At 41.6% G+C, this 18,031-nt stretch overlaps 1 protein-coding gene across 1 annotated transcript in view; it reads right to left on the bottom strand.

Annotated features, from left to right (window-relative positions):
• Positions 1-5,688: 5,688 nt before the first annotated feature.
• Positions 5,689-18,031, bottom strand: part of TAFA1 (TAFA chemokine like family member 1) — a 227,621-nt gene continuing 215,278 nt past the window's right edge. Inside the window, exon 5 of the mRNA XM_030501572.2 lies at positions 5,689-15,456. Within this exon, the coding sequence (XP_030357432.1) occupies positions 15,439-15,456 (18 nt within the window). The 3' untranslated portion in view covers positions 5,689-15,438. The remainder of the gene's footprint in view (positions 15,457-18,031) is intronic.

The following is an 18,031-nucleotide window of genomic DNA, read 5'->3' on the forward strand; positions in this document are numbered from 1 at the left end:
CTCGAGGTGTGGATGAAACATGACTGAGCTGAAAAAATGAGCAGTATGTTGCTTCGGTTCAGCTACAACAGCAAAATATGAAACACTTGTAATATTAGTTAGTCCTCTTACAGGCTGGGCAAGTTTAAGACACCTCTTTCAGAAGCTTTACCAATCTTTCAAACTTTTATCTCAGTGCAAGCCACCTTAAAGTAATTAATAAACATTCTTCATTTGCTTAAACCATGAGGTTTCACTAATCAGTGCTTTCTAACTGGTTTGTGAGACTTCTGCCTGCATCTACTTATAAGCAATCAAAACCCTACAGCTCATTAAAAGGTTACTGTCTTATCCTCCCCTCTACCAGTTGCAAGTGAATAGAAATCATTTCCATGTGTTAATCTGCTTAATGAGGAGAGCAGGATAGTATGGATGGCATTTCTGTGCGTGGCTGAGATGGGATTTCTCTATGTGGCTGCAGAGGACACTGTTACTGACTTTATCAGATGCTCTCAAATTGCACCATGACTCATCAAACTCTCATGTCATTTGCTCGGTCCCACAAAAGAGTGGTTTTAGTCTGAATTACGTGCACACAGTTGAGCAGAACCCTCTTCCCAGTGCTGTTTGGGAAGCCCTGCTGCGTGCTCAGCAGCCAAGGGTATGCTGCTCCTCCGATAAATTGGCAGTGCCTCCTTTTGCCTTCCCTACAGATGGTACTGGCAACATCTGTTTCCTATTTAAATTCCAGGGTATTACTTTGATAAATGGTCAAATGTAATCCTGGAGGTGGGAGGATGTCTTACTGTCCTACCAGCACTCTGCAGTTGTAGTATCTGTTATTTTCTGTGTGAGAAATCCACATTTCTAAGACCTGCCAGCTGTCGGTGGTGAACAGCAAATTTAATTTATCTCTTGGAAAGCTGTGAGCAGACACACTTTGGAATGGAAAGTGGTGTTTAGTGGTTGAAGTCCTGCACTGAGATACAGTTAATCTGAGTTCAGCCACTGCCTTTATCACAGGTGTCCTGCAGCCAGGGCAATATTCAGAACCAGGATGCAACCTCCAAGGATGGGACTGCAGAAGGATTTAGGACCCTTCTATGCTCATTTAGGTACCATGTATTTCAAAGTCCACTGTTTTCTATGTCAGGTTGCAGAACAGGGATGGGAGACCACCTGCTCATTCTCCTGTTGGGACACTTGGGGAGTTACGACAGAAGATCAGTGGGGTCAGGAAAAGGTAATAGGCAAGATGAAGCCTGAGTCTTCAACCTAGGGAGGGCCTCACCTTCAGGCTCTTTTCTCAGTTCCTGGGAAATTTATGTTTTCCTGAAAATACACAGGGAAATTTCAATACTTCCTGTAAAGGCACTTGAGCTTACAAAGTCAGGATCCTGTGTGGTTCTGCTTATTCTCTTGCATTCCTCATTGCACTACAGCTCAGCTTCATCAGGAAGATGGAGGCCAACAGCAGCACCTCAGGAAACTAGAATACATTCAACCTGTCTCAATGGGGCAGCCTCGGGATGTGCTTCCTAGGGGAGACCTAACCATGCTGGAGCTACAGCACAAGGCATGTGCATCTCCTGTTCCTCAGACTGGGCAGGTAAGTGTCAGAAGCTCCTGAGATGTGATAAGTCTTGGGCACCTCTGAAACGTGGTGGTGCCAACTGGACACTGAGGTTCTGTTGACATGGTCTAGCCATATCTCAGAGAGAGAAGGCCCCCAAATATATGACTTGGACTCTGAAAATAATCCTTATTTTTAATGAAAGCAGTTACCCAACAGTCATTCCTGGAAACCACAGTTCTGATAGACAGTGACAGAACTGAATGGTAATTTATGAAGAGACCTTGTGAGACAGCAAGGATCCCTAAGATGGAAAGTTGTGCTGTATTAGTGGTATAATAAAGCAGCTTTATTAGAAACTATCCGTGAACTAGTTGTTCTCTGGACAATCAAATCATGCCACTCTCTACTCACACTGCTTTTGTCAGGCTGGAATACTTCAGTGCACAAATAAATAATATAATAAATATAATGAAAAAATAACCCTTGCATGCTCATTTGTCTATCCTGTCACCTGTGATCTATATTTTTGAGGATATCCTGAGATGAATGGCTGAAAGACCCTGATTGTGTTATGAAAAGCACAGGCTGTCCTTTTAAGCAAGGTGATAGATTTATCTGAAGGCCAAGTATCCCTCAAGTATTAATTCTTATCTGTTTTTCGGAACAATAGGAGCTGTTTCTGGCTTCTTCATAGTGTCTTTATGATAAAGAAAATATACCCAGATTTAAGGCTATCCAGCACCATTATGCATATTCAGAGCATGTATACACACCCCGGCATGTTCCAGTCCCTGATGCACTGCCATAGCATAGGCAGCTATAGGTAATCTTTACACAGCTGTAGCTTGCCTATGGACAGCCATAGGTAGGCTGTGAACAGACAAAGGCTGCCTGCAGGCCAGCACATTAGAGCTGTTCTGCTTTTGAGAGCTTTATGTACTTACTACATGTTGCCGCAGCTCCAAGTCTGCTTTAAAGTTGGGCAAAGCAAGTAAGTCTCACACCCAGGCAGACACCTATTTTTGTACAGTCTGGCATTAAAAAAGTCAGTGGGCCCAGATGAGAACTGTGAAGGTGAAAATCTGACTTTGTATTTTATTGAGCAGATAGAAAAAAACCCAAATGTGTATCTGGGCCCAAATCTCCAAAGATCTACCAGCACATCTGGATTTCTCTAGTGGTGATAACTTATGTGTCAAAAGAAGAAACTAGAAGAAAAACAGCACTTCCCTGGTATAAACAAGGAAATTTTGGTTGTTTAGTACTTATCGTGACAGGGGCATATATCTCTGCGATGCTTCAAACATGCACCAAGAGAAGTCACTCCTGTTCCTCATTTCCTCCCTCTGACTAGCTCTGGTCACTATTAATCATTAGGCAATTACATTCTTAAAGATAAATCACCACAAGTTTCTCTTCTGTAAACAGAGAAACAGCTTTTCTTTGTAAAGATTGATTTAGTTGCCCTGCAATTTCCTGTTTAATTAAACAGGACCAGTCTGACAAATGTGGGTTTTTAAGCACTTTGTTTCTAGCTTGATTTCCTTCTCCTAGGAATATATGAAGGCTGGACTTGTTTTTCATGGCATTGAGAAGGTAGCTTGGTTAATACCAGTCACTTTGCCCTTGGGTATTGATTAGTATCAGCTACGTCGGATAATTTCATATAAGGGAACTTCCAAAGTGATTCTCCACCATACTTTGTAGCCCTTTGCTGGAACAAAATGAGTTTCAGACCTTTCTGAGCCAGATGTGTTTTGTCCAGAGATGGGGCATCTTTGCTCTCCTTTCTCCTGAGCTGCACTGGGCCCTGCTCAAAGGGATGGAATCTTTATTGGTCCATATCACAGATCCGCATGTTGAGGAAGCAAAAAATATGCTCCAGGGCTGCATCTTTTTCAGGAAGGTAAAGGGTGTCCTGAGATAGGGCATATGTTGAGAAATTTGCAGGCACAAACCTAAGGATTATGCTCAGATGGATTTGGGGCTTGTAGCTTAAAACTAACATATTCTCAGACACAACACCATGTCGAGGGTCGAGGCTGGGAATCTTCCTTTTGGAGGGAAGAAGAATGAGGGTGACATGGCCGTGGGTTACCAAATCATGAGGATGGGAGATGCAGCTGTTAACCATATCCTTCAATATTCAGGATAGGGGTACTTGGTGAATGAGCATGATTTTTAGAGGAAATTTCTTTGCATGCAGGGCAGTGAGGCACTGGCACATGCTCCTGAGGGAGCTGTGGAGATGGATGTTACCAGCAGGTCGAGAAAGGGATTAGTCACAATGATGAGCCACATGAAGGTAACGGGGACAGGAGGAGGAAGAGGCTGGGGTAGTCAGATGGACAACGTAATAGAACTGTTATTACCTAGGGGAACTGCACTCCCCCACTAGTGGGTGGAGGAGTAGCAGGAGCAGTGGGCAGGAAGCTATGGGAGACCATGTGCCATCAAGGCAGTGTTGTGCTCCTGGTGCCCACTGTCGTGCTAAAAAGATGTGCCTTTCTACATTGATTATTGTCTTATCTCAAACCAGTCATTCAAGACGAAGTTATATGGCCTGGGAAAACAGTAGACTGTCACATTTTTATTGGCTTTCAGATAAATATTCCCTGACACTGGACCCATCTGCAGATTTGGTCCTGCCACTCCTTTTATTCATGCCTCTGTTTAAATGATTTCTTGAAAGGAGAAATCTAAAGCATCTTTTATCCTCTTTCAACCTCTTCCTTTGCATCCACCTGGGAATATCACAGAGCATCCAATAAACAATTAGCACTCAACCTTCTTGTATACTTAGCACCATTATGACACCAACAAGACAAAGGTGTCACGTTCCTGATGCTTATTCCTGAAATGGTAATAAGAGCAGGGATTTTTCTGGGAGATATTTTCTTAAATATCTCTTCTGGGCTTTTAAAACGATACTACCTAGCTGTTGTGACCTGAGATAACCCTACCTTGTGTTGAAAGCTGCTTGTCTTTTTGTTATTAGCTCTATTCCAGAGTTAACAGTTTAAAATGTCCTACTGGTTCATATTAATCCCATTTGACATTTGGACTGTGGTTGTAAGGTGCGCCAGAATGATTTCTTACGTACAGATTTACATGGAACAAAGGGTATTTTGGGGTTTGGCAGAAAATGATGATAAAGATGTAGGCTGTGCCCTCCCAGATGCCTTTTGCCCCTTCAAAACGCAAAAGCCAAAATGTGCATGAATGTACTGCAAACACATGGTCTCATGTGCAATGGGAATAACAGTGACAGGATGGATGTCGGTGCTAACTGGCACCTCTATGGCATCACTGCCTTCCAGATGCAGCTCTGGTCTGCAGAACATTATAGTCCAACCAGCTTTTAGTGCCTTCCTGCAAGGACCTCAGGTCTACCAACATATGAATATACTCCCTAATCCGTGCAGATAATCTTTGGCAGGGAGGTGGCGATAACCTCCAGCTATGGTAACATCATCTCCTGGCACAGTGGGATATGGAGGATGTCTGACCACAGCGTAACACTAACAAAAATGACTCTGATCTTCCCAGCGGTTCAATCTCTCTGCGTGGAAGCAAAGGTGAAGAGGTGACACAGCAGGAGCTATCAGGCTGTGCAGGAATTTAGCAGGCTGTGGAGAGCTGGCCTTCAACGCTGCGGCAGCTAGAGCTGAAAGGGAGCGTCACCCCTCTCTTTGAGGCTTTCCTTGCTGCTTACCCTGCTGAAACATCTTCTCCCTCAGGCTAAGTGGTTCATGGCTCTCGGCTCATTGCTGTTACAAGACATTTATGTTTCACGGCAGATGGAGTGCTGCACAATTTGTTCTTTTTTTTTAACTAAGGTAGATCAGCAGGCAGTGGTTCAGTCTTGGGTTGAGATTTCAGCATTATCCCACATTTCTTTAAAGCAAATGAAAGAAAAAGAAAGGGGGGGGGGATTGGAAAGAAATATTTTCATTCTCACAAGATTTGTTAGGTTTGTAGTATATTTGGGACATATATTGTGAAGGCAAATATGATGTCATAAGTGCCTTTAGAAAACCATTAAAATACAAAACAATGAGTGAACTCTACAATGCCTGAAAATGCACTGACTTTAAGCTAAGCTGCATGGAATTTGACCTTGGCACAAATGATGGTATTTCTCCACTTCCTTTCTGACCTGTGCCTTTTCAGACGATTTGTAGATTTAATTTACAATACATTTCCATATACAGAGGAAAAGTGCTACAACTTTATCTGTCCATGGAGTCCCAGCAGCCTCATCTTACCAGATGTTCCTTAGTCATTTAAACAGTGCATTGAGCTTTGCTTAGTGTGATAATTTTGAAATGCAAAGAGTGTGGGGACACATAATGAAGAGTTAGAGGTAGTGGCTGTAAGGGTAAAATGTTTCAAGGAAAAAACCTATTGCCATGTGTCCAGCTGCATTACCTTTAGCTGCGGGTATTAATTGTTGTGCAAACACCTACAGGTCACTCTGAGCATAAACTATGTTTTGATTTCTTAAGGCCAGAAACCTGATCAATAACCTTCACTTAAAAATAGGACCTCACTGCAGGGATGTCTTTATTTTGACTCAAAGCCTTCTGATTACCAGATTGATTTTTACTGCAGCAGTGAGTGTAACTGGCTCTGTGGTGAGAAGGTTTGTCACCCACTGCACCAACCCATAGCAGGGCTGGTGGGAACCGCTGTCTTGACCACCAGCATTACCTCTGAGCACCAAGCTGCCAGACTTATCGCTGGGTTACAAAATATAGCTTGCAGATGAGGGAGCGTGTGAAGAACAGTTTATGCAGGCATGCCTTCCTATCCCTTTGAGCAGGAACAACTGACCTGGTTCTCCAGGGACTGGCTCCTTCTTGTAGCATTCTGGTTTTCACTCTATTTGTGTACAGCCCTTGATCTCTGCAGTAGCACCAGCCCAGGCCAGGCATCACCCTAGAAGCAGCTTAAATGCAGTGCTATTGCCAGGAGCTCTGTAAGGGACTTTAGTGAGTGTCAGGATCTGGAGCAGAGATACAGGGAGTTGTAGTATCTATATGTTGAAAAGCAATCACTGATGAGAACTCACCCCCTTTCCTCATCAGAGAGACTGGAGGTGCCCACAGCCCCTCAGTTTCATCAGTGAGTGGATGTATGGTCCCTAGTTGCCAACTGGGGTTAAACCACTACGATGCTGTACCTTGCTTCAAAACAGACCATATGGGCAAGCCTAGAGCTGGGCAATGAATGGAAGGAGATTTCCCAAAGGTAAGAGCATTGACAACCCCTGGCCAGCTTCTTGAAAAAGTACAAGCTCGGTGAAAAAAAGAAATTTCATTTTCACTCAGTTCACACACCAAAACCATCATCTTTTTCACCAGTTGAAAGAAAAACCCAGAGTTCATGTTTGCTAACGAAGTTGAAATCTAAGAATCCACATAGTTGCATGAGTATTTTTCCCTTAAGGAAGCATCAGGTATGTTTATTGGCATTCAAGTTTCTTAGAGTTTAAAACACTTTCACCTCTTCTCCGATAACTTGCCGAAATAGTAAAAATATCTCAATCTTATTCAACTTTGCAGTAAATTATTTTTGCTATATTTACAGCAAGGTCAATTTTTTCTCCCTGAATTTCATTGCATATAATTCATTTGAATGGGGTGGCTTTTATGTCATCCTTAATCTTCTAAATGCATCTTATGTCCAAATTATAAATCCTAGAAAGGAATGACCTATAATGAATTCTTAACTACAACTTTATGGCAGAACAAATACACTTCTCTAATATGCAAACTGTTAAATGTTTTCTTATCATACTAAAAGTGTGAATTAAATTATAATATGATGAAAAAGCAGCAGTTTGCAGTAATTCCAAATGTGGCAAATCTTCAGTAGTGCATAAAATTACTCAGTGAACTGTGGAAAACATCAGAGCAATTCTAGCCTTAAAGCTTTTCTTCCAACAACCAAAAAGTGCCAAAAACAAGCAAGCATAGCTAAGCATTTCATCTTGGAAGCAGCTTATTGAATTAATAAGACAAGTCAATTAATGTAATGCTCTGTTGCTTCAGGATAAAACATGAAAAGGAAAAATATGGAGCTGTTTACTGTAGTGAGATCAAGCAACCATGAAGTTTGTAAAGCTGAAGTTGCTCTCTTCTCTAAATCCTAAGGAAATTATCAACATGGCCATTGTATATGTTCGCTTTATATGTAAGTAATCTGTGAGATGTGGATCTTCTGCTGTCCGGACACTGGTTTTAATATCAATTTGCTCCTGTTATGAGTCTGTTTTGCCTCTGTACTGCATAAACTTGAAACTGAATAGCCACTATCGTTCACACTGGTGAATGCTGGGTTATGTTTGATGAGCTCACCTGTGTCCCAGGGCATCTTAGTGCTAACAGGTGAGGAAAGTTACCACTGAGGTGTGTGGGGTATTTCACATGTGTAGTGTTCTACATTCAGTTTAGCCTGTGCCTTGTACAGCAGTGAAGAGAATCGTGATCTGCAGGTGGAAACTGACTGTATTACAGCAGAACAGCCTGTGGTTAAGGTTTCGATAAATTGAAAGATAAGGTTGTTAATCTTTGCTTTCAGATCAGTTCTTCAGTTTTCATTTGACTTAATGCTAGGCTTGTATGTGCTCAGAAATCCAGATTCTAGGTGTCTGTGAAAATGTGTCCAAGAAGGATGGAGCCAATTAGTGAGGAACAACTGGTTTTCCTATTTAATAGATCGTATCTTCCAAGAAATCTTCATTATGCAAACTTTGGGTTTGATTTCAAAAAATAGTAATAATCCTGATCAAGAACTTTACCTGTTGTGAACTCCCATTTTTCAAGTCTTCTACCAAACCACTGCCTTTAATTGTAAGGAACTAATTAGATCAGTTTAAATAGGAAAGCTGTGGGTTAATGAAGAGTACAGAAAGAAACTGGCTGTTGGTAGAGAGGAGTGCCTTAATTATTCAGGCATAAGATGACTTTCACATTTCACAGCAATTTGTGGAGAACAATTCTCTTATAGGTATTCATGTCAAATTCTGTTGGGAGGGTAAGGGCAGCAGTTGAAAGGGAAACTGGAGACAGCAACACATTGACCAGGTCTACTCACTTCGTGTGTTGTGGTTGCCTTTTAGGGCTCCTTTGTAAGCATTGAGATTTTGAATGGTATAGTTACAGGAGGTGCTTCAAGATGGAATTACTGTAGTCTCCAGGTAGATGTGTGGAGTATATTAAGGGAGGAGAGCATGGACTAGAAATCAATGACAATTATATGCTAAACAATTTTTAAAGTTTTGGGCTGCTCTTCCTTATTTTGCCCCCAGATCTTGAACAGCACTGACTGTAAGAAATCCTGTTATCCTTCTCTCGCAGCTTTATTCTGTGATAAAGGGATGTACTGTGATCCCATCAGAAGTATTTTTTGTAGGTTGATGCTAGATGCACAGCTGAGATGTTATTGTTGAGAAGAGTTTTCTGAAGCAGAGGAAGGACAGAGAGATCATTGTCTTCAGCTGGTAGCATTTCCTAACTGTTTCTCTGCCTGACATCGGTGTCTGTGAGATACTAGGAGGGTTTTAGGGACTTGGTGTCAGATTTGTAAAAACTCTGTGCCACTTTACATGAGATACCATATAAGCTCTGCAAGTCTAAATAGTAGAGTCTTTCAGAAAAGAAATGTAACTGAAAGAACATTGGGGAAAAAAGTACCCAGAAAAAAACCTAACATGTCCGTGCTTACATCCCATATTGTGCATTTAACAGCTATTTGGCCTGTTCTTCATTCTCTATTTCAAATCTGATCAAATCAATAGCGATAAATTTTCCTCTTGCAGAGGCATAAACTAATGACAAACCCCCAGTAGTCTGTGTGCTGACTTCTTGGTTCTGGTCAAGGTATACAAGACTGTAGGAGAAGCAACAAACAGGACAGGTTCAGTGAAGGTGAGGAGCTGACAATTAACTCCTCTGCTGCAAATCAAGTATCAGTAGCATATGCTTTACACACTAGGGCATACCTGAGAGAGACCCTGTGGCCCTGAGCTGTGGATTGCTGTTGTGGGCACTGAAATACGGTGAGCTGCTGGTGTAACAGCTGTAGTGGGGTTGGGATCTCACCTTCCAAAGTACACAGGAAAAAGGCAAAGAAAGATCATCACATAAATCAGAGCTGTTGGAGGGGACAGCTCCTTGAATTGGGTCTTGACGGCATAGCTGCTTTTCTCTGTCTGTGGGGCAGTAGTGGCGATAAAAGACTAATAGAGATGGATGAAAATAATTGTGGTATGAAAGAGAGCGGATGAGATGAAATGAAAATGAAATGAAATAGAAAATGAAGAGGAATGGCAGGTGGGAGGAAGAAATTGCATATTCCCCCGAGCAATACTTTAGATTATAGGTAGTTTGCTTCAAATCTGAATGGGTCTCTAGCCCTCATTTCTAACCGAATCAAGGACAGCCATCTGAAGAAGCAAGCAGATGAGATACAATGGGAAGTGGGTTAGTGACTTTATGCTCAAACATGTATGTTGTTTCTGGTCATACAAATTTGACCATATTGCCACATGGTGAGAAGACAAAAAAAAATCTGACAATGAGTCTTGGGTGAAAAGACATCGTACCCAAGCCTGTCATGTAGGAAAGACCTCTGCACATTTCTGAGCTGCATTCAGGAATTAGAGGTACTTGTGAAGCAACAGCAAAAAGTTTAATCAAAGATCTGCTAAGTGTTCCCACAGATGACTATTTATCAAAAATGAAGTGGGGTTTTTTATTTCCCCATGACTTAAGCTACCCTGTGTGGTATCCTTTCCGCTGGCAGCGGTGCTCACATTTTTTGCTTGAGCTTCTTTGTGCTTCTTATTGGCTGGTTCAGGCACCTCGTGGTGCAAGGGAATGTGTGCTTTCTATGCTCAAAGTCAACTTTTACATGAAAATCATTCTATCTGATGGGCATCTCTGAGAAATCATGACCTCTGAAAGGACTGTTGGCTAAATTTGTTTCTCAGTCCACCACAGTTAAGCACAGCCATTTCTGTGCTTTTTTTCCATCTCTCTATCTAATCTGGAAGGCTCACAGCAACTTCTACTAAGGAGCTGTGAAACCAGACAGCAGCAGGACTGTGCCACTGTCCCTGTGGGAGCAGAAGATGTTGGAGTAAGTCTAGTGGTGGTCTTCCATGCATTAGTGGTTTGAAAATCCCAGCTGAATGGAGGTGAGTAAGCTCTGAGCAGTTGATTCTTGCAGACGATTGTCCACACTTGACTGCAGGCACCCTAATTTTGCTCTCTGTGACTTGAGCTAAAAGCCAGGGTCTGCAGTCAGTGAAATCTTACTGATGTGAACTGTAGATGAACCATCTGCAACGATGACTTAAAATCCAGAAGTCCTCAGTTCTACTGCTGGCTCTGCTGCAGTTCTTTAGGATAACCTTGGACAGGTCCCAAGTCTTATGAGTCTTATTTTCCAACTGCAAAGTAGAAGAGTCAGTTTCTTTTCCTCAGAGTGGCATAGTTTTATAAATATTTGTGAAGTTAAGTGCTCTGACTGTGTGAGCATTTCAGAGAAGAAACCATAAATATGTGTCAGGCTTATGATCTGAATTCAAACCTGTGAACTAGAAAAATTGTTGACAGCCTTAAACCAACTGCCCTGCACACACATCTCCTTCTGTCTACCTGCAAGATTACTTGTGGAATGTGTTTTTATTTTTCACTGACAAAAAAATAGAATACCAAGCAAAGAAGCATGACCCATTTCTTTGTCAGGCAAGCTCTAAACCCTGCTTCCTGGGATATGACTGAGGTATTGATAAAAGAGAAGCTCATTTTAGACCACAATATTCAACCTGCCACTAAGAAGAAACAAATACTGCCACCTTCAGATGAAATGGATGTGCTTTCCAAGCCAAGGTATGTTTATCTCCACAACTTCTCTACTATCTGTAATTATACTTGGACCGTACAGAAGAATAGAAAAGTGGCAAATGAGGAAAGTTAGGAACATAACTAATAATTTTAGAATGTGATAATAGAGTACACCACTGAAAATATCTGTGAACTCTGTAAATTGTCGATCAATAGGTCTGATAAGAGCATCACTCATCAGTTACTGTATCACCTTCAGAGTCCTTTCTCTCTGTAACGCCAGTTTTGGGTGCACATCATGCTGTTCATAATTGTTGGCCATAGGAGTGGACTTTCTCCATGGGTCTCCATATATTTCTTCAAATATAGCATGTAGCATATTCAAAGCAATATTAAGTCATACCACACTGAGCTCTTTATTACCAGAGATTTTTTGGACAGAAGCATATAATCTAGATTTTCTGAATCAATAGGCAGATGGTAGATACTTTTTTCTTTTTCAGTATTTTTTCCAACTTGTACATTTCAGATTTACATAACTTGTTTTTTCACACATCTGAAGAAACATTGACAGAAATCTAAATTTATCTTGGATGCATTTACAACTATTTTTCTTTTTTGCCTGCCATGTCTCTGTCTAGACTTCTGCCAAAAAGCAGGAACTTTCAACTTTCTCTTCTGTGGATGTAAATATCCTTAAACATTGTGCAGAGAGTGGCATGACTGTCACTTTCTCATGAGGATGTGGGACCCATTACTCCACCACTGAAACACATTGTGTTTCCATTGGCCAAGGTAAGCAGCTCTGCCATCTTCCTGCCACACACTGCATTACTGTGCATCTCACCGAAATACATGATCATTGTGACTCCAAACTGGTTGGGTTTTTTACTATTGTTTTCAATTTGGTTCACTGGAGCTGCATCCAGCTCTCAATTTGACTTCATGTTTTATTAGTCATTATTTTTGCAAAGGCCTTAATTCCCCTCTAAAACATTTTTATTAAAACATCAATTTCTCAGTGCCACACTTCATGAGCAGATTTTGCAGCAACTTCAAAGAGATGCAGATGTTTACTTGGTGCGGTGATATCTAAGGCTGCCTACTGGCAAAGAAAAATTCATAAACATCTCTAAGAAACTTTGCTGTGGTAATGATAACATTTCCTTCTAATGTTTTAGCAAGGCTAATATTTCCCAGTCTCAACAGGCATGTTTCATAGACACAGGCAAAAGCATTGTTATCTACTCACAGTCTGAGCCATGTCAGATACACTGCTATGGGGAAAGTAACTCTCAGTGGTGATACCTCGGGCTTTTGGCAAAGGGCACAAGAGGCCACCGGTTAGTTTGCTGTGTGGGGTTATCAGTAGGCTTGGAATAAGGAAACCAAAGTTCACTTTCTGCTCGATTTTCTATACCCTCCAACGTGATTTTGAGTGGCCATTTAGCTTTGTGTGCTTCAGTTCCTGTTGTTAAAGGGATGATAATATATCCTGGCCTTTAATCAATTTATTGCCAGGTGGCAGAATCTATCTCCCAGTGCACCAAGGGCTTCCTACTTCCTAGAGGGTCCTGGGTTTTTTAAAGTGCTGTGGTAGTAAAATGAAGAATTGCTAAGGATTTATTCTGGAGGAGTTTCTCCTTACTTGTGGTACGTGAGCCTGGAGCTAGTCTGAGATCTCATTTTGGGATCACATCTATCTGAGGGTAACCAGGCAGGCAATGGTCCTCTCCACATTGAGATGATGGAATGAAGCACACATGGCCATGGCGGACCATATGTAAAACATAGACTAGGGTCCAGGTATCTTCTGTGGTTTAGCCAGGTGGCTGTGGCCAGAAAACACATGTCCTTCCTGCTGGACCATGGGTGAGGCTGGTTTCTACGTGCTATGACCCATAACATGCTCCTATTTAGTCTTTCTGTGCACAGAAGAAAACCAAGTTTCTTCCCTGAACACTTCTCACTCTTACATCTTTTGAAAGGGAAATAATAGAGGTACTTGGAAATAGCATGTCCTTTTCCAGTGTGAGCATCAGCCAAGGACCAGCACAGGAAGCTGGCATGGAGTATGGCGTGACACATCATGTAGCTGCTTTAATATACAGTGTAATTACAGTGACAAATTTCTGCCTCTTGAAGCATAAGGGACTGAAGTGGTTGCCCTGAAGGAGAAAGAAAGTTAGCGTGAGAATTTTGACCAACTCTAGGTTGGGAAATGCAGCACTTCCTCTGCACTGGATTAAAAGTGATCAGCATGGCCAAAGGGGTCCTGTGAGAGACAGGTAAGCAGGCTGAAAGGGAATTGGAAATATTAAAGAAATTAAGCTGTACGGGGTAGAACACGTTTTACAGTTCCTTATTCCTTTTTGATTCAGTAGCATTAGGCATACTGAAAGGTAGATTGTGCAGACTTATGCGTGACCGTAGGATACTTTTCCACACGAATAAACCCCCTGAAATTAATTGGACTGCTCGCAAAAGTGCCTGGGAATGTGAACTTGGCTTGCTCATGTCAGCCCTCAGATGTGATCTTTCTTCAGCAATGCAAGAGCCAGGCTGCATGGTGAACAGCAACAGCTTAGCTAGAAATGTGAATTCAAACCACTCACAGTGAGTAGATCAATGTCTCTGTGGACGCATCCTTGCTGAAGAGCATCTCAACTCAGCTGAATTCACATTAGTAAGAAACAGATTAAAATTAATCTGAAAGAAACTATTTTTGAAATTAAGACAGGGCTTAGACACAGTTTGCTTACTGCAAACTGTTGTGCATTTGCTGTGCCATGGAATTGCCCATGTGTATACTTTTAGCTGGTGGCAGATGCTCTCAATGAGAATTAGCTTGGCCTGCAACAGGGGAAGCTTAAATTTAGGGTTTTCTCCCATCTGTGCTGTGGGATAAAAGCACACAGCCAGGCAGTCCCTTGCGCGTGTGTGTGCCTGAGCATTCGAGGTGTCCACAGAGGCATTTGCTTAACCTGAAATGCTTGTTCACCAATTGCAAATGGGCTTGTAAAAAAACAAACCGTATGTAAAAACCCTCTCCCATGTTGGTCTGAAAAGAAATAGCTTTGTTGTTGTTTCAAAGAATTAGTGAGCAAACAACGCAAAGCTTTGGAGTTGATTACTGGGTTTTTACTGTAGTCTCTATGAGCTATACAAAGTCTGAAGTCATTGTACGTACAGTACACCTTTAATAAGAAGGGAGCTCACAGTCTACCAAACTCTGCCAAATAAACCTTTAATACATACTGTACTTCACTCAGTAGCTGTCCATCTCTTCTTCATGGAATATCTAACAGCTCTAAAAATATTTTCTTGGAAGAGGATAGAATTATCATTGTTATATATCAATCAAGTATGGTTAATGAAGCAAAGCCAGCATGCTAGTATTGCACAAGGGGAAAAGCCTCCAGAACACAAAGTGGAACAACAAATGCCCTCAACATTCTGCCAAAGGGAACAGGAAGCTCTGGATGCCACATCGGTAGGATTCAGGTAGCTCTTAGGCATCCTTGTACCGCAGCAGGTTTGCTTTGCCTCTTCACTGCCACATTTCTCTCTGAAACACGTAGGGATCTTCCAGACCATTACAAAAAAGAAGAAAAAAATTTACAGCAGCTGCAGCAAAGTGTGGTACTATTCAATTTCTTGAAGAGTGAGGCTTTTATTTCAAAATATCATATATTAATATATATATATTTCTATATATATACTTTAACTGGTATAAAGTAAATTGTAGATCCAAACTTAGACTGTTGTTTGTACTTCGCAATCTTGGAAACTTTACCAAAGGAACCATTTTCTTCCTTTTTATTTTCAGCTGTCAAAAATCAGGGGCATTATTTCCACCGAATACTTGCTTTCACACAATAAAGCCACTGTTGTTATCTGGTAAACAGTCAAAGTGCAAATAAGAAATCCATTTGGCTTGTAAATGCTGAGATGGTTTTAAACTTTCAATACTTTGTCCTCAAAAATCAGCAGGGCTTTCACTGTCTCCTTGCAGACGGCGCTCTGTTAGGTCCTTGGGTGGATCTGCAGTAAGAAAGTGCAAAAGCATCAGTATATAAAATATGAGAGGAAAGACAGACACAGGCTTCGTAGCATTTTGTCCTACTCATGATACAGCTGAGTTTAAATTGAAATATTTGGGGGAGAAGGGTCTTTGTTTTGGGGCTGCAGGGATTTAAGGATGTGCAAGAGGCAGACCCTGAGTGAGCTCCTGCCTGTGCCTTGGGAGATGCTGGATGTGCATTGATCACTCAGGCTGGTGGTGTAGGACAGCTTTGGGCATGGGGCCATGCTCACTCCAGCCTTTCACCCTCCCCTTCTCAGAGTGATGCTAGTAGCTTCTGCTGGACATCCAAAGACATGTAGATAGATCCATCTTTCAGGTTCACTTGGATCTCCACCAACCCACTCACCCAAAGAAGGGCAGGATAGGAAATGACTAGTTATATAACAGACCGGAAAGTCTGACTGACTTCATCTACTCACTTTGGGTGAGACAACATGGCCTGCAACAGACCATAAAACCATCGCTCTTTATGACTACCACCTCAATTGATCTGAGCAAGCACGCTAATGGCTTGAAGAGGAAACACCACCGCCTAGACAGTTTTTGAGGATGCTGAAATAAGAACTGACCAGAAGCAAAAATAGCTCTCTTGAGGAGAGGTTTTTGTTTCTTTCCTGCAATGATAAACAAGATGAATTGCACAAGGGGTTCAATTCTTTGCTAGACGACTAGGTCAGCAATGAAACTCAAATTGACCTGAATATGAGGAGGCTCAGGCATTAAATCAAGGCTACAAATTATTAGCTAAGCACTGGGTGATATGTTGAAATGTAGTCTCATAGCAAGAGATATTTACGATCATCTTGTGCTCTACTGCTTTGAACTGACAACTTTCTTAATTACAGAGACTGTTATCACAAAAATCGAGGGGTTTCTTCCGCATTCTAAAGAAAAAAATCTGGAAATCATTTGACATATTAACATAGTTGGACAGCTTAAAAACAGAAAATAAGACTCTCGGTTCATTTACCATTTCCTTCCTTACCCCAGTTCCCATGTTCTGCTCTCCTGGTTTGCCACCGACAAGTGACCCTGATGCGTTTTCTCTCTCAGGGATGAGTACATCCCTTTCTTGTTTGTACACTGCCTCAGCTATTGGTGTGGTTGGTGTAGGAGTATGGAATGACAAGGGACCACGGGGTCATGGACACCGCAGCTGCTGTTTGCTGCAGCATGAGATGAGCAATGGCTGCTAAGAAATGTGATGCTCAGGTCTCTCGGGGCACCCTAAAATGGCCTGCATTTCTATGATGGCAAAATGCATGGTGAAAGGGTGCGTGTTACTCTGGGAACTGGAGGTGTGGGTGGGTTGTAATGGAAGGCACAGGCTGTGAAACTGGAGAGATGCTCAGAGCTGACCTGCTCTGCCAGTCCCCAAGTGCTCAATGCTTTAATAGTATCAGCAGAAAAACAGATTGTTAAAGTATTTAGAGGTGGTGTTATTGTGGATTACATAAAAAGGGCATTTTTGCAGAAACAATCCAACATCAAGAGCTTGCGAGTGACTCCCTCAGTCAAATGGGAAGTGACAAAACATGGGACGCATGAAGAGCCATGTTTTCATGGTTTTTAGCACCTCTGGTTCTTACAGGCATTTAAGTGCCCTTGTGGACACCATCTCCCAGCATCCAGACTGAGCCTGTGCTCTCATTTCCCCTGGTGCCAGTTGCTGAAATGTAGTGATGTGATCTCCAGCCAGGTCCTAGTGCAGCTCCAAGAGCCCCACATTTTTAAGGCAAGCATTGAAACTTATGTTCTTAAAAAAAAGGAGAAAAAAAAAAAACCAAAAAACCACAACATTGAAACTGCTCCAAAAATTGAATTACAAAATGATTTCTTTCCAGTGTTTGTCACCTGCTCTGACCATCAATAGAAAACAAATCGATTTACAGAGGCTGTGAGCTTTATATCTTTGGCTTTAGCAACTTAATTAGTGAGCTATGCTAAAGGACTAAACACATGAAGAAATGTATAAAAAGTAAGGAATGGAGGACGTGCTGGCAAAAAGCCTTTGCTGCATCCATTGTCCACCTTCTTGTGATACTAATCACTATTACATCTAAGAACTAACCGAGAAGTGATACACTACACTGTAAAATTAGATATATTGTGAATATTCATGTATTTATATGTGTATATATATACATACAGAGATGCTTATATGTGATTTACTGTGAGTCTTGGAGAATATACTAATAGGTATTTTAATCCTGCGAGTCATAAACACGAATGTTTTCCCTGTCAGGACAAGAGCAGCTGCTTAATGTCCATGTATTTAGTATGAGGAAAAGCCTTCATTAAAACGGTTTACAGTTTACAGCCCATGGTGGCTTTCTCTAGCTTTTTGGCTAATCACCACAGATATATCTAGGATGTTGACCGATTTGTCCTGTTTCTTCTGCTTTCTTAACTTCCTTAACTACATAAATTAGAAACACATGGCCCAATCTTGCAGCCTGGATTGGGGTCAGTACAGATTATAGTGTAATCTCTTTCTTTGATGCCATCTGAAATGACAAAACAAAGAAAAAA

Source organism: Strigops habroptila, chromosome 11 (assembly GCF_004027225.2).
Source record: "Strigops habroptila isolate Jane chromosome 11, bStrHab1.2.pri, whole genome shotgun sequence".
NCBI classification, from domain to species: domain Eukaryota; kingdom Metazoa; phylum Chordata; class Aves; order Psittaciformes; family Psittacidae; genus Strigops; species Strigops habroptila.